General features: G+C 41.8%; 2 protein-coding genes across 4 annotated transcripts in view; both read right to left on the bottom strand.

Moving 5' to 3' along the window:
* Positions 1 to 1963: 1963 nt before the first annotated feature.
* gad2 (glutamate decarboxylase 2) lies at positions 1964 to 22193 on the bottom strand. Its single transcript, XM_042067856.1, has 16 exons — positions 21478 to 22193; positions 21005 to 21067; positions 20642 to 20791; positions 19975 to 20208; positions 19431 to 19521; positions 18449 to 18561; positions 17637 to 17752; positions 16830 to 16909; positions 16600 to 16654; positions 15836 to 15952; positions 14457 to 14521; positions 13542 to 13620; positions 12438 to 12587; positions 10329 to 10436; positions 9228 to 9317; positions 1964 to 5877 (listed from the first exon to the last, which is right to left on the bottom strand). The coding sequence occupies exons 1-16, from the start codon at positions 21554 to 21556 to the stop codon at positions 5704 to 5706; spliced, it is 1764 nt and encodes a 587-aa protein (XP_041923790.1). The 5' UTR covers positions 21557 to 22193; the 3' UTR covers positions 1964 to 5703.
* A 460-nt stretch (positions 22194 to 22653) lies between these two features.
* Positions 22654 to 25657, bottom strand: part of myo3a (myosin IIIA) — a 73392-nt gene continuing 70388 nt past the window's right edge. For all 3 annotated transcript variants that reach the window (XM_042067853.1, XM_042067854.1, XM_042067855.1), the window contains 2 exons: positions 25099 to 25281; positions 22654 to 24512 (listed from right to left, as the gene is read on the bottom strand). In XM_042067853.1, coding sequence (XP_041923787.1) covers positions 24398 to 24512; positions 25099 to 25281 — 298 coding nt within the window. In that variant the 3' untranslated portion in view covers positions 22654 to 24397. The remainder of the gene's footprint in view (positions 24513 to 25098; positions 25282 to 25657) is intronic.

Raw genomic sequence — 25657 nt, 5'->3', positions numbered from 1 at the left:
GAGAGAGGGAGAGAGACAGAGATAGAGAGAGAGCAAGCAAGAGACATGCGAAAACAAGAGGCAGAGATGGAGAGAAGGAGAGAGAGAGACAAAGTGTGCATGAACACATGAGCAGTTTTACATTTTCAACAAGACATGGTTTACTCTAGATCTTGTTCTCAAGTCTGCAGGATCAGCTAACAGTGCAATCTCACCTGGAACAGTGCAATCTCACCTGGAGCGAGCCTTTTACTGTCACCACATGTGTATGTGCCACCACATACTGTATCTGTCTCTCCTGCCTGTCCTGGACTGAACTAATGTCTTACAAGGTCAAAAGTAGTGTGAAGGGCAGGTTAAGTATCCCTGACAACTGGTACAGAGGAAGTTCCTGAGGGTTAAGCATGTCATTCAGAACGTCTTTGACATATTGCGGTTGCTAAGCTGCTCAAAAACCATAACATCCATAAATTAATGGCATTTTTATCCATCTAAGAAATAGAGCTATGATTATCACACATACCCATACCTAACATTTACCCCCCCCCCCCCACAACACACACACACCATACTCTGAAACCTTACTATTTAACTCTGTCTACCCCAGAGCTTCACAACAACTGACAATAGTCCCCCCCCCCCTTATGTTCCCAGTCTTAGGAAGTCTGGTTGAGTCTGGTTTCCTGAAAAAGGGAAAATGAGGGAATGAAGGAGAGAGACATGCCATCTGGAAGCATTTGCCGGTGTTTGGGAAGTGACTGAGGCCATCCGCTCCTTTCACTTGGTCTAGGGTCCAATAGGCTCATGATGGTAACATGTTGGAGTAAATGTTGCACTTGAGCACATTCAAAATGTGAATGATGTCAACTTTGCCTGACCCTCTGCTTTTGCTAAAACAAAATGAGCTGGCTTGCAAAGAATGTTTGCCTCTAAAAATGTTCATCTTTGTCAGTGTTTACTGATGGGACCAGATAAACCACACACTCACAGAAAAGAAATGTGGGGTGAAAGCGCCATCTAGAGGAGCTAGTTATCATTTTTACAGGTAGGCAATGATGATAGAGCCACCCCATGCACGACAACACGTACAAGTATGTTTGCATTCAGTAACAGATGGACATTTTCCTATGTTCATCACACTCTTGGGAGCCCTCTTGTGGTGCTTCTTCATCTTTCTTTAAAACTGCATCCATCCGGTAACACTAATATATGTATTTCTTCTGTCTGATAATGATGAAAGCAGACCCCAATAAGCTACAGAGCCAAGTAAATTGAGTCATTAGGACAACAAATGAATAACGATAATAAAAAAAAATCCAAAGGTATCCAAGGTTTAGGTATCTAAACCCTGTAGGCTACATTGAATTTTTCTATTCTGCAAGGTGAAATGGATAAATACCACACACACACACACACACACACACTTACATGATAATAAATCATAGCCAATATAGGGGGGGCTAGAGGACTATAAAAGCAGGGGGGCTATAGAGGACTATAAAAGCAGGGGCTAAAAACTGGTACCAAATAAGTGGAGTAGGACAGGACAGTAAAAGCGTTATGACAGTGTGCTTAACAAGTAGACAAGGGCCCAATTTTAAGGTCTGCCTGCAATCATCAACCTTTTTCACAGCTGAAGTGTTCCTCTTCACAAAAGGCATTCAGTGTTTACATAACAAGGGCTTTATATAACTCTGCGGACATTGTTTTACCTTTGTTCATATCAGCTCATTGTGAGTGACAAAGGGTTTTGTTACACCTGCACTAATCATCCTAATGCTTTGCTTTTTTGACTTTATCTTAATGCTGGAACTGTAATTATTCATCAATACTGAATAAGAACTGTCATCTGAATGGAGATCACATTTGATTAAGAAACTGGACATTAAAAGGAGAAATAGACAACCATACAGGGAAGAACACAGGATGACAAAAAAAGTAGCAGGATTGAGACACTCATGCATTCGAAGGCTCAGTCAGGCAGTCAGTTTGGCGAGAAAGTTTATTTTGTATTTTCCCAGGGAGGTTAACATACAGGCCAAAATGACAGTTTTGTTTATTTCATTTTTTTTTGTTTCAGAGAGGCTGGCATCTTACACATATATTATTTTCTGATTTAACAGACGCCCTATTCGCTTGCACAGTTGTTCCAGTTAAAGATTTCAGAAAAATTTGACTGACACATCATCACTGGTGTTAATTGACAGTGAGAAATAGAAATCAATTATACAAAATAATACACTCACTTCAGAGGCATGAGTTACCCTGTTTTGTCAGGTTGCTAAAAATAATCACAAATGGACTCAGGAAATATCTCTGCAAGGCTGAAAGACCTGGTGGCTAGCCAGTAAGCAGTGCTAAAAAAACGTTTGTTTTTTTCAAAAGCTGGTTGCTGCTACCGGGGGGGTGGGGGGGCAAAGCTTCAGAGAGAAGATTTCAAAAGCGAAGAAGATACTTGCGGTAACATGCTGTGCACCCACAGAAAAACACACACATAGTGTACACACACACACCAGCGCTTCATCCATAGACACGTGATAGAGAAAAGAGCGAGAAAGAGGAAAGACAGAGAAAGACAGAGGACTCAGTTCAGCAGAAAGCAGACAGGGTCGAGCCGAGGAGCGCATGCTTGCTTGCCTAGCTTGCTTAGCGCATAGCCATCTTCAGGGAGTGGGGGTGGGGGTGGGCAACACAGGTACTTGAAGCAACGCTATGCTATATCATAAAGCTATGCTAATAATCACTCGCTACAAGAGCAGACGTTGGGTAAGACTGTCACAAGGATTGTAAATTCACAAGCTGGGTGCGATGGGGATTGGGGGGCAGAGGGGGCAAAAGCATTCATGCACGTGCAAAGTGAGCAAGGCCAATAGCAGTGGCAGCAGTAGCAGCAACAGCAGCAACAACAGCAAGTTAAGAAAACAAAATGGCGGATGTTCCAAGACTACCTCCACAAGGCTGAGGTGACTGGATGCTGTAAAATCACAGAGAGATTGCCAATTCAGTGGGGACAGAGAAAAAGTCCACTTTGTTCTCTCTGTGTTCCATATAAAGATAAATTAGCCTGTTGATGTGTAGGTAGATACAGGAACAAGGTAGCTTCGTTATATCTACAAGTACAGCTCAAACTACAAAAGCAATTGAATAACAGAAGCAAGGTTTCAGGAGATAAACCAGTCTTTCCACTTTCAATCTTCAAACAGACTCAAAAGCGTGACACATTCGACAAATCACAGTTGTTGATTGTTTTTGTTGTTTTTTCCCCTAACTTTTAAAATCCCACATCAAACGATGAACAACCATTTCAACATTGCACATATCAGAGCTTTGCACATTAAAGCTAAAGTGCACAAACTCTCCTTGAGAAGAACAAGACAAATACTGTAAAATTGATACTAAGGCAACAAATTTACAAACACACAAAGGAAAATACATATTGGCACAACCTGTCAAGTATATCACTTGGGCACAAAGACCACGGGCTTTAGTGTTGTAAAAATGGCTTTGCATATTCTTTTGAAATCCTACTCGAGAATGTGCTGGCAGCCTGTCTCCTCACTCATTTGTCTCTTTAGTTAGGTGACATGTTTAATACCTCATGTGTCTGACACACACACATACACACACACACACACATAAATACTCTCTCTCTGTCACCCAAAAGCATTAATGACCAATGGGATTAAAGTCAGATAATCTCTATTAAATAGACAAAATAATATTTTACTTCACAAATAGACTCTGGTTATTTGCCTTATATACACCAATGTATACACATACATCTTCACTCTGTCATGGACATCTTAAAAGTCTATTTACAAACTGAAAGCTGATGCGGATAACTACGCCGTAAGTAAGTAAGTAATTGTGCTTTTTAAAATGTTGACTCCTACCTCCCTCATGTCATCGCTACATAGTCATGCTGCCTGCATGAGCAGACTGAATCAACTACAAAACACACAAAAACTGGTGCTTATCCAATAAATATTATTTTGAGTGATTTTTCATTAACTTTTCCCATATACATCATAGGATCTCAAGTAATGTGTTGGGAATATAAACAGCCTATTGCCTTTGTTTTTAAATTAAAACTGATACGGAAAGAAGCCAACGGATCATATAGTATGTGGCTTGTATTGCTTTTGATTGTACGTTTTTGACCTTTGGACCTTGACATCGGTTTCCAGGGTTTTGAGCTTATCTAGACTGAGAATGTCCACTTGGCAAATTAATCAAGGGACTTAAAAACAGTAACTCCTCTCTATGTGATAAAATTCATCATCGCTAAATTACCTATGGTCCTCCATGTTTATGTCAGCACCCATTTAAGTATGAAAACTCAATAAAAGTTCCGACTGGCAACCACACCACATCTCTATCCAAGCTGGTCATGGACGCCAAGCAGTATTCTCCCAAAAGGTAAAATCTCAAGTCAGACAAAGTCAGGACTGAGCAAAAACTCCGTCAGGAATCACTATCTTCAACAGTTAAAGATGGAGGTTGTAAACAAACCAAGAAACAGACATGAGGCTTTTATCCCGCTAAAAATATGAAAATTCTGTTCAAATAACAGAAGTCCTTTAGTTCTGGGCTTTGGGCAAATGGTGTTTGTGTGCTTCGGTCTAATTGGCAAATGATTTTGTTTGTGTCATGGTCATAGTTATCATCATCATCATCATCATCATCATCATCATCGCCATCATCATCATTATCATCATCCTCATCACCAGCCACTATTCTCACTGTCCTGGACTTCACTGAAAGCGGCCAGGTAACACTTGACTGGAGGGGCCTTAAACAGTGTCTTAACACAGAAAGCATGTTCCATCTATTCAACATTCATGACTTTCAAAAAGTATTTACGTAAACATTATTATTTGTGACGGATGCATACCCATACAATGTATCTATTCCTAACGAAGGAAGGACATTGTGTTTCTCTAGAGTTACTTACTCTAGTTACTCATTCTAGCTGTGAACTGATGATGCAATGAATGAAATAAGGTAAAAAGTGAAAGCTGTCAAATAAATGCTTTTTGGAAATATGAATGCACCCACCATAACGAGGAAATGTATTATTTTTTGATTAAAGATATGATATCCATCCAGACAGCCACAATCTAAATGTCCTCTTTCCAATAATTACATTTTTCTAGACATAAAAAGAAAGACACACACCTTAAGAGTTCAATACAGGACGCCATTGATTGTAAAGGCAGTAGTCCCAAATTGAGGTAAGCTTTAAGTGCCTCAATAAATCAAAAGATATTTCATATATCTCTGGCACTTATGAAGTCTGGTTAAGGTTAGTATAAACTAACTCAGTTTCTATTGCACTAGGATTGGAGAATACATGTCCTCATACTTACACTACGTACTTATGATGGTACATCAAATGCACTAATGTCGACATGAAAAGCAGACATAAACACTTTCACATGGCTTTGGACCGAGAAGGCCACAACATCGCTACAATACTGAAATATATATATGTATACATATATACTGTATATTAATATAGAGAGAAAGATTTTAAAGTCTTTTTTGTTTTGTTTAGATGTTTTCTTAAATATAACTATCTCTAGGAGATGTCAGAGGAGACAAAGTAAAGAATCGCAGTACTGGTACATTCACAGACAAACATTTCATCCATCGGGGGAGGGGAGACACATATCTGAGCTCTCAGCCATGGGACTCGCAGCACTCTTGCGTTGCTCAGGCTTCTCAGAGGTCCTGGCCGAGCCGCTCGATCTCCTCGATGAGGAAGTCGATATCCTCGAAGGTGGCGGCCGGGTTGGAAATGACCATGCGGAAGAAGTTGACCTTGTCCCCCTGTGGCTGGTAGCTCACCATGGTCGTCCCGTACTCCATCATCCTGGCCTTGATCACAGGGGCCACCTGAGAGCATAAACACAGGTACGAGTCAGTGTTTACAGTATAGCAAATGGGAACAGGTATCAATGATGTGCCTAATTGTAAACATGGACACATCTCACAGGTTTGGGAACTGTGTTTTTTAAAAAAGGTCTTTGTAAAAGGTCTTTTATTGAATTCTGGAGCACAAGGTGGAGAAAGTTTTTTTAAGAGAAATATTTTTTAAGACAAATATTTTTAAATATTTGTGTGGTATATTGTAGCTTGTACACAGGTAAGATATCTTATCTCACTTGTGTTGTTCATATACTGTATATTCATACTGTATGTATCTCAAATATATTTGAATATATATTCACATAATTTATACAAAGGCCACATACTGTAAAACCTGTTTTAACAAAATATGGGATCTGGTTACATCATGTTATATATAGTGGTAATAAATGGTATGACATTCTGCAGTTAAAAGGAAGATGGCATCTTTTGCTTTGACACAGTGCAAGTTCCGCCTCTGTGTGTTTAATTTCCAGTTTTACGGCACAATCCGATTGCCCCTGCTCTCTTATCTGCTTCCCTCCATCAAACTTCTGCTCGTCTCTGCACCGCTCACACTGCCCTCAATCACGCTATCAGGAGACAGGCAAATTACGTTCGGCAGGGCCTCGGTCAGGCAGGCAGAGCCGGCACGGCTGACAGGTAAATCTACGCACAGCTGGACCTGTCACACGTCCGGCACATGACTCAGACGAGAGGAGTTATCGTTCAGTGACACCTGGTAGGAGTAATTTATTTGGAGTTTGATAACCCCTCTCTGGTTTCTGCAAACGTGAACTGCTGATGTACCAAGAGGAGCGAGATTCAATTAAGTGTCAACCGCTCTGCAGTTGGCTAGACAGACATTGTGACATGGTAATGATAAAATCCAGTTGTTGGTTTCTCTTGTGTTATGAAATGGCTTTTTATTTAAGTTTCAAATATTCTTTTTCCATCTGGGTTCATCATGGCTCTGCTTTTATCTGCAGTCTGGTACTTCTAAGCAATCAAAATGATGTTCGTAGAAATTAGCACATCTTAACACACACAATAACAAATCAACAGTATTTTCGTGCCTTGCAGAGGATTGGCCACAGTGCCTGTCTGGGATTAAATTGCCTAAGACGCTGAGGGTTGTTTCTGTGGGTGAAAAGGAATTGCAGTCCTTCCTCTGATGACCACAATGGGATGCCCTGCCACTTTTGAGTGGTGGCCTTATTGGCGGAGACGGGCAGTTCAGGCCAGTGTGATTGTCTCTCATACGTAATTACAACCCCATGCTTCACTGAAGCACATTCATACACAAAGGCCTCTCTAGGAATTCTCTTTGCCAGCAGCACATATCTTGGCACTCTGGACAATGGTTATTAGGGACTACAACATGTCCCCACTTTTCCTTTATTTATGTATGATTAGTAGGCTAATCTGCTCGTACGGTGCATTTTAAAGCAGGCGTACTTGCATGGTTAACACTTACTTGAAGTAACAGTTAATCCGAACTATATAATAAAAAAAAGTCAATGAGTGAATTTGTACAATATATGTAGGTGGTGAAGATCTGAAGTCAATGAAGGGAACATGTTGAACGTGTTGAAGGCAAGATTAGAACATTACAAATATACTAAAATGCTTTTGAGGAAAATAAGCTCTATAGCAGAGCCATTGCAGACACCAGATACAAATGTTTTATGAATGCAATATTCACAAAAATGTTTTTGTTTCACTGTTTCACTGAACACAGGTGCATGCCAGAAAAAAGGGGGGAGGGGGCAAAGGACAGACCTGCAAAGTAGTGCGTTGGCAGCTTTTAGAATGTTATAATTATCGTCTATTTCTCCTCCCAAATGGGTTGCAGGTGTTCTTTTGTGAACTCCTTACTTTGCCAGAGGCTTTGGCTGAACAATCACCCTCAGAAATGCTGTCCACAGTGAGGTGGAGGGCCTTTTCTACTCCTTCATAAACACCAGTCACAACAGGATAGGCTCAAATGGAGAGGAATGCATTGGACAGGGCCATCACTTTCCCTTAACTGTTTTTAACAGTGTGAATGTGTTTCCTCCCTGAGCTGTCACAAGGACTGATTTAAAAGTCATGAACTTTATTTTACAAATGTGCTTATAGATGCCTGGGTTGATGCACAGGGAGCCCTCAATGGTCTGAGTTGCTACTTGCCTTCTACTTGCTAGTTCAGTACTTTGGGGCCCTGAAGACTTCACATAAAAAAGACGACACTCCAGACACTTGCAGACTGGGTTGGTCAGTGCAGATTGGTGATGTGTAATGCAAGCATGACTATAGAGGCTTATTATGTAGGCTTTGTCCACTCATAGCCAACATGTTGCTGATATCTTTGAACAGATGACTCTCTTAGAGCTTACTTACTGATTTTGATACTGATAGCCTGATTTTGCTAACTCATCACTGTAATATTTTCTATTGCAAAGGCAAAAAATTATCAGCAGCACAATTATGTTTATGATCTCAAAATCGTACCTAAAAAGAAATAATGTACTGTACAGAGGAAGGGATACAAGTACAGTGCTCACCATGTGCCAATGCACATTGTGAATGTGTTTGTGTGCATGTGTGTGTGTGTGTGTGTGTGTGTGGGTGCGTGCATGTGTGCGTGCGTGCGTGCGTGCATGCATGCGTGTAAGTGTGTGTGAGTGTGTATGGGTTGTGTGTGTGTGTGTGTGTGTGTGCGTGTGTGTTTATCTGTGTAAGTGACGGATGTGTGAGGAGCTCTTTGTATGTTTGGCACGCTCCTGCTTTCTACCTTAATTGCTGATAAGAGCTGCTAAGGACTCGGCTGCCTGAGGCTGACACTAAACCAGCCAACGACCAATCAGGATGACTGGTCTCCCAGGATATCAACATGCACACACAAACACACGCACGCATGTTCACGCGCGCACACACACGCACACACACACACACACACACACACACACACACACACACACACACACACACACACACACACACACACACACAAATGCATTCTATTTCCACTGGTGGTCCTTAGGTGTATACAACACTACATTCACAACACATTTTTCACTACATTGTTGATTGTTCCAATACTGGAGGCTCATTTTTAGATTTAGGCTATATGTTCTCTTTCTGCAGTCCCCTTTTCTGTCTCCTGACCCAGCTACTTTTCCTCTCTCTCTCTCTCTCTTCTCTCCCCCTCTCTCTCTCTCTCTCTCTATATATATATATATCTATACACTGTACATATATATTAAGTACACAGGAGTAAACAAGATAAGTGTTCTTAGCAGCATTTAAATATGTATTAAACCCCAGAGCTGAGGCACAAGGAAATCAAATGGCACCTTGTGCAGGCGTTTCTGCTTCTCCACCTTGTCCTCCACGTAGCGCAGGCTGGGCGGAAGGTACCAGAAGCACACGTTGGTGTGCTGAGGCTGTAGCAGAGGCAGAGCAGAATGCACAGTCCTGTTAGCACTGAACCTGCATCTATCATCAGTCTGAGTCAAATACACTTCATTCAACTCATGCGCAAAAGATAGAGGATAAGATAGTATTCAAGACTTCAAATCAGATGGAATAATAAGCACTGATACATAACAGACAAAAAATATAAATCTAAAATCACTGAACACATGTACTGATTGAGAATAAAAAGTAGGTTTTGAGAATGACAAAACGAGTGTTAAATCAAACATATTGTATACAATTAAAGATTGAATAAATCTGCAGCTACAGTTAGATTTTGAAAGCGTTGGCTTTTATAGGCGCAGAAACCACAGCAGGTGCATATTTTTGGAATCCCCACTGCAGCAAGCAGCGAAATAGCTTTCTAGCAGCTGGGATAATGTTTTTATAATCCCAAGCGTTCGATTATGTTTAAGTAACCGCACCGCGCCACTTCGTCTCTGCTCATTGGCTGCTGAGGTCGGCAGGCAGCGTGGGACCCCAGAGCAAAATTGTTATGTCAGTTTAGCGGCGACGTCCATTTACATGCAAATTAGCCTTGATGCATTTCCCATTCGTTTCAAGGAGAAACTCTGGCTAGCAGCAATGACCTCTAAAAACAGCCCACGACACGCACCACATTACCAAACACTCTGTGAAATGCTAAACATGAAGGGGGGACGTTGTTTGTTATGTGCATACGGGTATAGTACATTTTAAGCAGAACTGTGACACAGAATGAAGCCATCTGCATGTCTATATGTAGTATGACTAATTGCCTGTCATTTCATGCTCGCCATCCAGAATAATGGCATCACAGTGCGGTGACACCTTTGAAGGGAATCAAAGACATTTTTCATGTTCACAGCAACACCATTCATCTTGTCGTCCAGTGTGGCGGAGCCATTAGAAGGGACAAAGGAAAGCATCAATAACGTTAGCAAAGACAAAACAGAAGGAGGGAGCGAGACAGAGAGAGAGGGACTAAAGTGGACACTTGCTTTTCCGTCAAAGACCATCTCATATCCTTCCCTGTCCTTGATCTTGTTGTACAGGTACTCGGACAGCTCCAGACACTTGTCAATCTGAGCTTCAAAACCGATGGTGCCCTGTGAACGCACACACACACACACACACACAAAACATACACACACAAGTGTTAACATAAATCGTCTGACAGGGTGATTTCCCCCCCAGGGTCTGATACATGAAGGAGCGAAACCATGGCAACAGCTCTGACAGGTCAACCTAAGAATCAACAGCACTCTCCCCGCCTGGACAAAATATTTGTGATCACAGCACAACAGCTGGGAATGAACATTAACAAATAGAGACCTCCAGCCAGATGGTATGGCAACTTAAACAATACAATCCATCCACTGAGAGCAAAGCTAAATGATTATTCCAGAACCATCCACAGCTCTTTTTGAAGCAGGGAAACTGTATCCCAGTGACTTGACCTTATATCTCTTGTTACACATATGACAGGTCAGTGAGGATGGACAGTTGCCATGTCCTGGGCTGCATTAAGCATCAGCACCAGGTTCTCCGTAGTCAAAAAAATGTGTGTAAAGCAGACGGACTCAGGTTACTCCATTTACAACTAAGACATACATCTGATGAAGTGTTTCTCTACTATGGCTTGATTGAAAGCGTGTGTCTTGGCTCACAAATCACATAAAAATCTCTTAATGACAAGGCATCAGAAAACCTCTGGACCTAAATTCCAGCAGTGGCTTTATTTCCCATATGAAACATAACCCCCTGGGCCCGGCATGAACCGACGATTGTGAATGCTCCGCAGAACTCAAAGGTGCATTAAGAACTGCAGAACTCAAAGGTGCATTGAGAACCACAGAACTCAAAGGTGCATTGAGAGTAAAATGTAAGAAGGGCATAAAGCAGCAGAGACAGCAGCACAAAGCAAAGAAACAGCAATCGCTGTCTGCACTACGTCAGTTTCTGCCAATACACATAGCCGTGGCAGGATAAGCAATTACCCTTACCGCTCACTGTCAAGAGCCAGAGAATCTGCTGATCACGACAAGCCTGCATCAGGCCTCTAAGCACGCTATCAGGAGCTGCTAGGAGGAGACACCGGCCCACTCATACTGTCAATCAAGTCTACAACTCTGAGCCAAGAGATAAGAAGGACAAGGGTAAACTTTGCAAGTACACTGAAACAATGCAAAAGTGCCCATATGCATCTTGCTATAGAAACCTGAACTGTTGCAAAACTATTATATTTCCTTCCTTTACCGTAATCACCAACTGATTACACCTGATGTAGCAGAACTTATCAACAGAGCAGGCCTTATCAACAGAGATCCTTCATGGTGATACCTTAAAGGTGCTATGTGGAGTTTTTAGTTTAAAACATTCAAAAATGACCTAGACATAACAACGGGATGTGAAAAAACAACCCTTTTGATGCAGTGTCAAAAAACGCATAAGCTCTGTAAACTAACTATTGAAGTTAGAATGCAGATCAGCAAGTGGCGGGCCGTCTCTGTTGTAATATCACTTTGTGGCACGTGTGGCGCTGTATAAAATACAATGCAAAGGAAGAGTGCTGAGTAACAACGTTCAAGACTCAAAACCTACAAATATCCCACATTTAACCACTTTAAAGCCACGTTAACCAACAAGTACACATTTTGAAGATACGCACAGACCTGTCAGAGCTGTACATGATACACACACCAGACCATTTCATACTGGACATAATGGGGTAAAGTCTTGTAGTTTTGTAACTAGCACCATTGGATTCCATGATCCTGTGGGTTTAGCTATTTAAATTCCAACATTCCAGCTTATTCAGTAGCCAAAATATTACAAATTCAATTTTTTTTTTTTTTAAATCAACATGGCCACATAGACATCTGGGCAAATGCAAACATCGATTTTCTGACTCCTTATACAATAACCTTTCCAAAAATGTATAGTTTACCAAATCCCCCAAAAATATATAGTGAACCTGACTAAAACCTGTCAGAGGATGTAGAACTGTACATTATACTGTACACACACCAGACCATTTCATACTGGACAGGCCACCGGCCAGCAGCCCAGCATGCTGTCTAGTGGAGCACTGACTCTGCTGCTCTCACCTTGGCCCTCCACATGAGCCACAGCTTGAAGATGTCCACATGGCGCCCACACTGCAGGGCCTTGTCCCCTGTGTCATAGCCCAGGTCGTAATGCTTGTCCTGCTGGAACAGGTAGACTGCGTGCATCTGGTTGCAGTTCTGCATCAGACCCTGAATCAACGAGTGAGTACGGTAAGTAAAATAATACATAAATGAATGAATGAATGAATGAGCAATAAATAGATGAATTTCCCCTTGGGGATCAATAAAGTATCTATCTATCTATAGCAGGGGTGAGCAAACTCCGGCCCGCCAAGCACTTTCATCCGGCCCGCCGAGCATTTCATTTAGTTATCAGGCTGCTCGCTATTTTTTTCCTGCGTTAGAAACGACGTTGGTTAGCTTTACTGCAAACTGCTTTTCACTCTCATTAGAGAACGTTTACAATGTCAATGTCAAAACATCATGTTAAATAGAGATGATAGGCCTACTCTTAGTTATCTCCTTTGCAGCAGATCTAACGTGAACGTTATGCGAGCCATTTAATTGGGAACGCGTCATGCGCTCATGAGAGGGAGAGAGAGCGGCAGGTTCCAGCTGGCTTGGCATTGATATATGATATCTCCTTCTTATGAGAAACTTTTAAAAGGAAATCATGAAGGCAACAGTAGTTCTCACTACTGATCATTTATAAACTGTGAGAGGGCACAGCCATAGGTACAGCACTAGCCATAGCGGAGCAGGCAGTAGATCATTGAGAAGAAATAAACGTGAATTCATAAAGCGACAGTGCATAATTTATACATTTGTTAAACAGCATCAAATTAGCAGTAATTTTTAAGCAATTAATATTTAAAAAAAAAATACTTTTGATACTAAATGATAGGCTAAAAAATGTACTTTTTTATGTGTGTGTTGTTTGGGGGGGGGGGGGGGGGGGGGGGGGGCGTTGTTGTGCGGCACACCGGACAATTTTCAAAACCCAATGTGGCCCTTGAGCAATGTTACAGTACTGTAACAAAGATTGATGTTTGCAAGCCTTTTTCATGGGTTCATGGGGCACCCAGGTCATGCATTCCCTAGGGCCCAGACCGATGGGTTGACCACCGGGCAACACCTGCATACCTCCTCTCTGACCAGCAGGGCGGAGCACTGCAGTGGGACGGCCATCATCTTATGGGGGTTCCAGGTCATTGAATTGGCCCTGCAAAAGTGCAAACCATCATAAGCATAGTCATATACACTAAGTAAGGGATAACGGCCGCCGAGGTGTCCTGTTATACATGCAGTGGAGGGGAATTGCGTCCGCCCGAGTCTATTAATTCCGTATAACTGGACACACCTCGAAGGCAGTTATCCCGCTTATCACCCGGTTGCTACTGTAAAGCCATGCCTTTATAACACGCAAAGGAAACATGCGGTAACTTGTTGTACAACTTTCGTTGGCCCTATAACAGCGATAGCATGGACAGTTACATGTAGCTTGTTTACAGTTGATTCCATTGTTGCAAAGCCTGCCCCCAGGCTCAACCGTCGTCCTACTATGGTTGTTATAGTTACCATTCATAAGCATTGATATGGAACGGCGATTAAACTTTTTTTTACCAGATCTACTTCATAGGTGTCCCGTTATTCAGAAAATTAAAGCCACCCCGCCAGCCAATCAGATAAGAGTATTTCTTCTCACTCACCGGGTGATAAATGAATATAGTATTGAAGACAAGATAAAATTATCTCCATTGTAAGGCTACGTTCCCATAAACTGACACACTCCCAAATGTATGCCAAGAGAAATGAAATTTTGTAATCACAATACTATTCAGAGGAATGAAAAATCGGTACCAGGAAAACAACATTAAATCCTGACAATCCTGATTATGAATACATAAATAATAAACCAACTAAATGAACCAACTATAATTAATTAACAAAAACATTATGAAAATGAATAGATAAACGAATAGAATAAAGACAACAACACAACACAAATCCCAACAGCGACAAATTGACAGGAAGTGGGGAGGAGATCACAAGACTGACCTCTCAACCCCGTTCAGCTTCCACCGGTGCTTCCGCGACATGAGCAGACTGCCTCCCCAGGCACCCTACACACACACACACACACACACACACACACACACACACACACACACACACACACACACACACACACACACACACACACACACACAGAACAGGTGCTATAAAATCATCACGGTAACATCACACCTGGTGAGAACTCAACATGGCATTTGGATAACACCTTCTTCCTGAACAAGCCCATAATGTTGCCTGTGCCAAGAAGCATCTCTCTCTCTCTTCTCTCTCTCTCTCTCTCTCTCTCTCTCTCTCTCTCTCTCTCTCTCTCTCACCCCCCCCCCCACACAAACACACACACACACACACACAGTCAGAGAGAAGTATGTGTCTCATTCAGTTCACACACTATGAAAAAAACAGCCCACCTACATAACAACATTTCTCAGTCCCAATTTGAACGATTACAAGATTCAGCCATACATGGACTGATATCATTCATCCTCCTATGGAATTTTAGATGAGGACAAAAGTGGACAGGAAGGCTACCAGCACACCAGACTGTAACGCCCAGCAAGTTAATGAGCGTTTTGACAGAGGGAGTCTAAAAAGGGAAAGAGCTTCATCACTCTCTTGTTCTCGTCTGGTCTGCAGTGACACAGACTCTAAATGGCTCACCCTTGGGCTAGCAGGTCAGCTGCATGCAGAATTGTGTGTGTGTGTGTGTGTGTGTGTGTGTGTGTGTGTGTGTGTGTGTGTGTGTGTGTGTGTGTGTGTGTGTGTGTGTGTGTGGCTCCTTACTCTTCGACTGGGCTGGGTGAGGCTACAGCTGTGTGCCCAGACTCCTAACAACAAACCGATGGGCTACATGAAAGGCATGATGGAGTCACAAACTAATGAGATGACAATAGACACCTATTTATCCAGCGCCACTCAGAGTGACATGCAGTAGCATACTCATTCTCTCTCTCTCTCTCGCTCTCTCTCTCACACACACACACACACACACACACACACACATACACGCACACATACTTTGAACTGACATAATAAATACCTTCTGTTTACAATGCAGAGCTCACTTAATAATCATAACGTGCACCCCTCATCAAGAGAAACAGTGTGATGTACAAACATTGCAACACATTAAAGGGCTTTTACTGTAAGAACAAAAATGTGTCTGAAAGTGCACTGAGCGAAAAAGCAAGTACTTCAAATGACTACATACTCGTATTGACCCTTTTAATATGGAGACACGCTAGCTAAGGCCTCGGAGATCTGCAAATGAGATCAGCCTCCTCTTTTGAAAGACTCTGCTGTGAATCTGCGACGGCCATCTCACCCCCCCTCCTTCAGCAGAGGAGAAAAACATGCCCACTCACGTCCACGTGCATCCAGACGTCGTATTTCTTGCAGATGTCCGAGATGGCGATGAGTGGATCAAAGGCTCCGTAGACAGTGGTGCCGGCCGTGGCGCTCACAAAGAACGGAACGAGACCCTGGAGGGACACAAGATATTCACAGGCGACACTTTACTGCCTGGATGGACCGCCATACAACGTCTGGAAATCATGTTGACCACTCCATCAGTTTAAACAGGTCCTTTCAGAGGGAAAGGATGTGACTTCAGAATATGCAGCTGGAGCTGGCCAGAGGGCAGGATGATTACCACACATACCCAACACCTAATAAGTTTCATATGTTAAATATTAATGGAATGTTGTTTCAACACATCTACTCAACAAAGTCTACCGGTACATGAACGTAGAATTTCCTTTCACCACATAATATTTAAACTATATATTATGTATTGAAAAAGCATACATGTTAATCATGCGTGATGGAGAGAGTTTTGATTGAGCTTCCAGCCAATGGGGTAGCAATATGTCATTGTCATTTCAAACTTGTCCAAAAGCTATTCACTTCCACAGAGCACTGGAGCAGCTAGTGATACTGATAGTTTTCTTACACCTCATCAGAGAGGTGCAATAACATGCAATAAGCTGTTGGAGCATTTTGTTGAAAAGTAAATCTTTTCCTGTGAGCTTGTTGGGCACCGCTCGACCATAAAAGTCGATTAGATGGGGAAATGTTTCTGAGAGAATGGTCAGGCAGGGACGAGGGGAGACGAGCGTTCAGACTGTACCTTCTGCTTCGCTTCCAGGATCTTCTTCTCAAGGTCGGACGGTATCATCTTCCCTCTGGTGAAGGCAAAAGTAATGGAATAAAAGTAGGAATAAAAGAGGAATAAAAAAGAAATTATGTTTTTATTTGAGCTCATGTCAATCATCTCAATCAATCAGAGACAACAAACAATACACCAAGTCTACTGTGTGTAGCATCACGGCTGTGACAACATCTGTATTCTGTACTCACCTCTCATCTGCCTTGATGCAAATGACACTCTCTGTCCCGATGCCAAGAGCAGCAGCTCCTTTTTTGATGGAGAAATGGCTCTGCAACACAAAAAATGTCATTGGTCATTTTTTCACATGAAAATGTCTATAGATATTCATAATCAATGACTTCTTGAAGTCCTTCATCATAAAATGATAGGGACAATTCAAGAGAATGCATGAAGTATATGATCTATTACATCTGCTTACGACTAGTTGTTTCCCATGAGTTATTATGGCTACAAGGATAATATCCCCTTGTCTCTGAACATCAGTGTGATGACTTTTATGGCAAATGGAAATAGACAATCTCTGCCTACAAATATAATGAAAAAGATGCTCTCTTTTAAAATTCCCCATTTTAAACTCTCCAATCTAAGATGTCCCTCATCTGATATTCTGTGATAACACCTTTGATTGCCTACCAATGAACTGCATTTATCTCGTAAACATGGGACAGAGGATGGCTTCTGATTGGTCATCGATCACTTGTTATACATTACAGTCACAGCATACAAATTCATCATATCATACATGATATTTTAAATCCACATTCTCTACTATCAGGTCCCCTTTTTAGAGTACACTCATATTAGAAATAATCAATATATCAACATATGAATTCCAAGATACAGATTATGAGGATGGCATAGCCTACTCTAAAATCATAATTTATTAACCTGTCTGAAGCCAGAAAGACAGAAAACAAAGCAAAGAAAGAGGAGCTATCATAACATAGAAAATGAAAAATGAAGAGAGTACAAAAAAGAACAAAAATAGAGCCTACATGCTCCGAAGTGAAAGCTGCTAGTTTGGGGATCGACGACATTCCTTTCTCCTTCACTTCAGGGAACATCTTGAAGCGTGCCAGCAGCATGGCATACATGTTGGATATGGCGCCACCTAGGGGAGAAAGACAGAGCGCCTCAGCCTTCCACCAGTGATTATGAAAGGCAGGTGATGAGGATGTGCAGCCTCAGCCAAAGGCAACACACAGCTGCCTATATCACTCCACACAGCCGGACAAAGAGCAAACAGCATCCTGATGTGGGCGCTAAATCTTGCTCTCTCTCTCTCTTGCTCTCACACACATCTTGTTTTTGTCTCCATCTTGCTCCTCTGTGTCTTTGAGTAAGCCATTCTCTATCTAAAAAGCGTACTAAAACAGAAACACCACTGATTAGCGGTACACAAAAACATGTGAAGCTGACCAAGTAGACAAAGTAAAAAAAAAATAAACCTGTCAAAAAGGTTTAAATGAAGTAGCTTCAGTGTCTGTCTGGCCTACAAGTGTGTGGTATTACCACACCTGATGTTGGGTTCTTGGCTAGCCATCGAAGCATGAGGGGGCTTACACTGGGCCTTGTGCATTGCATATGTCTCATTCATTACATACGTACGTCTCTGGACTGTGTGATACACCCACTGATCAAAATGGAGGCTGTGATGCAACGTGAAGGACAGGCGGACACTCTGCTCCATCAAAATTAGGAAACAAGTCAGAGAGTCGGGGAGGGGGTAGGAGGGGAGGCGGAGGGTGGGGGTGGTGGTGCGGAGTGGGTGGAGCCCTGTGAGGCACGCTCCTCGCGTGACGCTTACCGGGAGAGAAGATGCCGTCGCCTCGTCCATCGGACCAGCCAATGATCTCCCTCATCTTCTTGAGCGTGACGTATTCCAGCAGCACAAACACTGGCGCCACCTCATAGGTGAACCTGTCCAGCACCGGGAGACCACATGACCCAGTTACACAAAACGCCAAAGCAGCAGCCAAAAAAAGAGTCCACATTTTTTCCCCTGTTTCACAACAGTCTCGGCCTGTGCTTTTGCAACAGCATGTCATTGACAGTTTGAGGGCATGTTGAGGTTGTTAAATAGAGGCGCAGGAACAGGAGGAGAAAACTAGGGTGATACACAGACAGGGGCTCCTACATTGGCAAATCCTTCAAGTTAAAGATATTTGATGTCTTTCCACACACACACAAAAAAAATATTATTCAGTAAACATTTTACTAAGAATTTCCTGAAAAGGTGATAATGATACTATTAAATTGCCACTTCATCTTGAAAGATGGACTGGAAAAATAAATTACTGATAGGGAATATTTGTAATAGAATATTTTAAACATATAATGTGTACCACACCTTCTGAATCATCTTATTTCCAAATGTGGAGGATTTTCAGTTTTAGTTATTTAATTGTAAATGAATAGACAAAATCTACATTTTACTGCACTACCCAATTTGCCTAGCCTGCAATTTGCCTAGCCTGTCAGCAGTTCTAAGGAACACTTCGCAGACTAACCTGAAAGTAACCTTTAATGGTCATAGCTCAAATAATTTTAATTTTCTCAGCGTGAATATGTTCAGGGGGCTAACTTGGGGGAAGGGCGAGAGGGTAATTTAATGTTGGATTCGATTCAAGCCAGGCTTTTCATTTCACTCCTTTCAAATGATCCCTTTGATGCTCCCAACACTATCAGAAGAAACAGGCGCATAATAAGTTGGCATCAGAGCGGGGAACCTGGGGCAGGAAATGACTGAAACTCGCCACGTGGTCGAGCATTGAGCCAGGAGTACTCACATATTGGTATTGGCAGTTGATGTCAACCAATCCGCCGCCAGGCCAACCATGTCTAATCCAGTAGAGAGTTGATTGAAATACCTGGGGTGCGCTATACATAGAAAATGAAATGAGAGAGATTTAATGATGCTTATAGATTTTAATTAGGCCGTGAAAATGGCATTTAAATGCTAATATGTTTTGGTGTATTGTCTGTGCCTTTGATTTTAGGGAATGGCCCAACATAATCTTACCCAGGGTTGAGAAGGCCTAAATATTAGGCTCTACCGTATACATGATTTAATCTGTTTTAAATCTGATTTAAGCAAGGTAAAATAATATATCTGTGATACAGTACGTCTTTACAATGACAAGGGTCATTTGTAATTTAGTGAAACCCGTCAATTTATTTCTAATAGAAGGGGGGAAATAAGGGGAAGCTCAAATAACATAGACGCTGTTCACTTATCGCCAGACTGGCATTAAAATAACAAATAAATTAAATCTACCCCAAAAGCCAGCATTTTCAAGCAAAACTCGAATGTTAAAAGGGCATGCAAATTACCTGTTTTAATGGCGTATTTCAGGGTGGCCCGACAACTTACAAGGATATCATCCAAGCTCTCAGGCTCATCGGAAAGTTCCCAGTTGTTTCTTTGGAGTAATTCATTAGGGTAGTGAAAATCGATTACTTTCGTTGACCTATCAAACGACTCCACAATATAGGATAACAAGATATCCACGACCTCCTGGAGGAAAGTCATTGTCTTCATGTCTCCATCCAGAGCAGGAAGAAGATCTGTAAAATATTTAATTGCTATGTATTTTAGTATTAAAATGTAATTGGACAATATGGAAAACACGACACTGTAACGATTAAGTGATCATTTAACCTTGACAAAGGAAGGTCAGGTTGATGATTAACGGATAAAGGGTGCTTCCTTAGAAAATACATACTCTAAGCATTCAAACAGACTACCTTGTTGAAAATAATCGTTTCAAGTAAAATTATTAGACTTGCAGACAATGCTTTAGGTCATTCGATATTTATGTAAAACAAAAGTCAACAATTTGAAGAAAGATGTAAAAAAAATCAAAGCATAGGCCTGGTTTCCACATTACAGACTATTTTGTTCAGATTAATTTAACACAGAATACAGAAATGCATGTATGCAATATGCAATACACCTTGCTTTTAACGTGGGGAAATTAGGTGGGGGGGCAGCTTGTACCTGTTGAGTAGAGCTCGGAAAAGCCGGTGGTTGCTTTAGAACAATTACATGGTTTATTGCAACCGCAGGTCTCAGCCGGTGTCTCCTCCTCTTGTTTGGTTGATGTGTCGACTGGTTTGTCGACTGCTTCCTCGCCGACATTTAGCAGTGCTTCAGCAAAGCCGAAGATAATTCAAGTCATAAATCGTAAACCCAAAACAATAAACCTTTTCATGCTGACTTACAAGGCTATTACTGATGTAAAAAATCTTAAATTACGGAGGGGTATGACATGCATTTTAATATATCCGAAATAATTACGAATATGATAGCACTTAACGAAATGTGCAAAAAAAAACAGAGGATAATTTCAGAAGAACGTACCACATAATTTCGATCCAAGACCACCAGGAAATTTTTGGGCCGCTGCCTGACACCATGCTCTTGCTAAACAAATACAGTCAAAGCGAAATTCGAGGACAGTTTATTTACAGGCAATATTTCCACCACAATATCACAATGAAATTTCAACAATTACTGACATAATGGCACCGCGATTTTGCCATTGACATGGTAGCTGAATTCATAATAATAAACATGAAAACAGCCACGTCGTAATGAAATAAGCTTTATACTTTCACATCACCATAACCTTGAACTAGGAAATTTAGGCTAGGTTCTCCATAGGAAATGTCCCATTTCCCACACACGTTGTGAGCTAATCATGATATTGCCATGCACATAGGATTTGAATATTACCGCTTAGTACATTCTGGTGCATAGTGTATAAGAGATTAGACTGATAGCTGATGGTGATGTTTGTTCTCAGATAACTCGAATTATTCGCCCTTACTTACGTGTACTGGGGCTTTGGCTGCCAGCATTAGGATTACCAGCATTTTGGCCACCGAGAGACCAAAACCCGTGAGAAGCCATTGCAGTCAGTCACAACTACGAAAGAAGGAGACAGATAGTGCCCATCCAGACGGAAAAACGCGCCAGGGGGAAACGGGAGCTGTTCGCAGGCGTGGTGCTGAAAGCGTCCAGGCAGCTTTTCAGTTCGCTGTTGCAAATCCAATTGAGCATTCAACGGAAACACGAACACGGCTTTCAGGTCGTTGCCCCCTCTTCACTCAGGTATCCTCCCGTCTCAAATCTCGGTCCTCCACAGGTACCACAAAACTGCGTGGCGTCTGCTGTGCTGTGCGCGCAACGCGGTTTAAAATGAACAACCACTTCTTCCTGACAGCATACTTTCCAAAGACGCGGCGCGTCAACACAATGTAATGAATTGCGTAAAAGGTGTTTCGAAACGATGTTTTGCAACAAATCCAAAAAACGGACTATCGAGGGGGAAAATAGGACAGATTTACGACCAATGCAATGCTCGAAATAGTTTCCAGTAAGTGCCAGGTGCACTTTTATTAGTGCGTATCATAGTCCAACTTGGAAAATAGAGCGAGGGGTATAATGACATTAGGAATCATAAAAGCCTTGTGTAGCGTGGCGCTAACCCAGTTCACGTCACCAAGAGAAATTCCGACGTGATTCTCATCATGACGAAGGGCGTTGCGTGCTGAGTCGTGACCACACATTTGGAGCATTTTTTCTTTCCTGCCAATTTCAAGACTTTGGGGAAAGGGATAAACATTCTAAACAATTCCGCCTTTTTCTTCCGGTAAAGCATTTCAGCGATACTCTATAACTGGAAGTGGCGCGCAACATTTTACAGCCAAAGAACTGAAGTGCAAGTGCGTTAGTGAGTGCTCCATGTAGCATAACGTCAACACTGGATTAATCTATGGTTTTGGGCACCTGGTATTTTTGTGTGTATGGTTTCACAATACCACAAATGTAACGTTTTTAGCTTGCTTTATTATGACCCAAAACTGAGACGTTAGTACCATACACAACTTCAATAAAGATCATTTGAACTGTACTTTTGGGTGACTTGACTGACGTATGTAGTGCACATTTCATGCAATGGTTGTGGTTTCGATTTATTGATAGCCTTGGAAAGCAAAACCCATGAATCAAAATGAAGAAATGCATTTATTTATTGCCAGTAGACGCGCACTAGAGGGCACACGCCTATTACGCACGCGCCCTTCACAAACGCCAATGGAAGTTCGAAATTAATCCACACATTTCGCATCGCCTCCATCCCGCCATGGATAATCGTGGCATACCTTTTTGATATTCTTCAGAATGATGCAGACAACGCACACAATCAACCTCAGACAGTTTACGGGATGTCCGCATCAAACTTATAAACGACCCTAACAATAATGTTCGCGTCAGTGACCGCTACTCACTCCTCTGGGTGTGTTCGGTGTGAAAATGTCATAAGAAAAGCTTACGTTTCAGGAAAGCGATGGTAAGGTAATACCTTGATGTATGGCGTGTGCAAACCCAGTGTTTCTTTTAACTGAAGTTAAAGGTATGTTAGTTAGTCTGTTCCCCATAAACAGGGCCATATTGGGAATGGTATCATTAATTTAAAGCACTAGACATTTAATAATAATGATATTAATACATGGAGCATAAATCAGTCGGAAGACATATTTATGTCCCCTCACACACACGTGTGCACACGCAGACACAGTACACACACACATGCAGAAATCAGAACAAGAGTTCTAATAAATTAGAAACATTGTATTTTTAAAAGTCAAAAATAATGAACACCAGAGAACTAAAAACGTGATGGAATGTGAATGTTGTGGCCACGATTCTATACTTACGATAAGAATTAGTTAACCAGACAAAATGTGTTTAAGGTTACACTTTGATGTTATATTACACACAGCTTCCTGTTGGGGCTGATAACAGTATGTACAACACAACAACATTAACAATCATCAAAACATCACTGACACACAGCACAGTTGGTGTCCATTATCAGTTATTTACAGTGAGAATTTCATTGGAAAATAAACCACTCAGCCAGATGTGTTCTAAAGTCTTACCAGCAAAATTCAATCAAATATAAAATGTTAGTGTGTCTGTTAGAAACAGATAAACACCAAATTATGTTACATGTAGATATAACTGTGTCAATATTTGGATGGTTCAAAGTGGACTAAAACTGTCATCACTAGAGCACTGAGGTAATACACATTGTCTTCTGCAATGGCAATAATTCAGAAGTTGATGTACAAGAAGTGATCATCGACATAAAACAGATTTTTCAGTATGTACATCCCTAGATCCACATCTCAGAGTTAAACTGATACCATGACTTCAGTTAATCCTGTGCATGGATTTTTGAAAATGATGAAAATGATATGTGTTGTGTATAGTTTATATACAGGACTTTTCTGCAAGACTATACAGATGACAGATTGCATGAGTTGCATTTAGTAAAATAACCAAACCATTTGTACAGTGTGTGCTTGTTTTTCCCAAAGCTGTGGCACCGAGGAATAACAGTGATCCGTCGATGAATAGATTTTCAGCTAGCCCAGAGAAAAATGGTTTTGTTGCATTATATTCACACATTATACTATTGACACATGTACAAACTCTACATATAAACAAGGAGAAATGTGGTGTGATTCTGTCTTGATGCCAGTGATATAGATGATGAAAAATAAATAATTACTGTATCAATCTGAGAGGAGTGAGGTTGACCCAGGTTCACCGAAGGCCTATCACACTTTCACTCTCTCTCTCTCTCTCTCTCTCTCTCTCTCTCACACACACACACACACACACAAGCACACACACACACACGCATGCGCACACACATGCACACACACACACAAAGTGATACATTCAGTACTGCTTGATGAGTCTTCGTCTTTGAGAGGTCTTCCGCAGTAGCTTCCTGAAGTCATAAGGATTGTCTTCTTTTTCACTCTCTGTCGAGGGCATTCTTGGAAGGGATGGCCTGTGGACATAGGCAAAGGAGGAATGAGAGAGAGACAGTGACAAAAAAAAGAGTTACTGAAAAGCCTTCTGGAGGTTTGTATGTCTGTTATAGTGGTCACACAGCACGTCCATCATTGTGGTTGTAGAAAAAGAATGACTAAAACCAACCAGTTCCTCCAATCTGGGAGAGAATAGAATGAGCCCAACAGTCACTAGAGGAGGTATTGTGAGAGCATCATTTCATGCATGTGTATTTCCATTTAGACACAAACACACACACACACACATGCATGCACGTGCATTTGCGCACGCACACACACACACACACACACACACACACACACACACACACACACACACACACACACACACACACACACAGAGACACACACACACAGACACACACACACACACACACAAAATGCAACCATGGGTTATATACATAACACACACATGTGTGTGTGTGTGTGTGTGTGTGTGTGTCTTTGTGTGAGTGTGTGTGTGTTTTTGTGTGTGTGTCTGACTCTGTGTGAACATACATGTACATGAACTACACTGAGAAACGCTCTGCAGGCCAAGAATGCTCTGCAGGCCACGTGACATACCTTTTCTGTTTAGGCAGAGTGGGGGGCGCGGGCTCAGACAGAGGCCTCTCAGGGGGTTTGCTCCGGTCCAGAGAGGTGTGTCTGCCGCCGGGCAGCTGGGACTCGCTGGACAGGGCGCCCTTGGACTTGGTTGGAGACAGGCCCTGGTAATACTGGTCATCCATGTCCGGTAGCTTCCCTCCGCTGTATTCACAGCAAAATAATATATTATTTGCGTGAGACAACTTGCCTGGACACATGGCTCTTAAAAACTATCTAAACGTAACTTTACTGTAATTCGCTGTGGCCTTGCCTGGAAACTATGGAGACAGAATAGGAGCTCAGAGCTTTGGGCAATACTTATTAGTCCATCCACTTAGATGCCTCACCTATATCGGACAATACATAATATGTCTGGGTTGCATTTTGGAAATTAGTTCAAACCAGGTTCTAGTGTCATCACAAGAGATTCTGGACCAGTGATTTTGTTCTGTGTCTAGATTCCTTTCCTCACAAATCCAACTCATACTCAAATGAGGGAAACAACTCGAGTATTCTATGCAGATAAAGTTAGCTCTGT

This window comes from Alosa sapidissima, chromosome 17 (genome assembly GCF_018492685.1).
Source record: "Alosa sapidissima isolate fAloSap1 chromosome 17, fAloSap1.pri, whole genome shotgun sequence".
NCBI lineage: Eukaryota > Metazoa > Chordata > Actinopteri > Clupeiformes > Clupeidae > Alosa > Alosa sapidissima.
The sequence above is the reverse complement of the archived record's forward strand: the minus strand, read 5'-3'. Positions and strand labels throughout refer to the sequence as shown.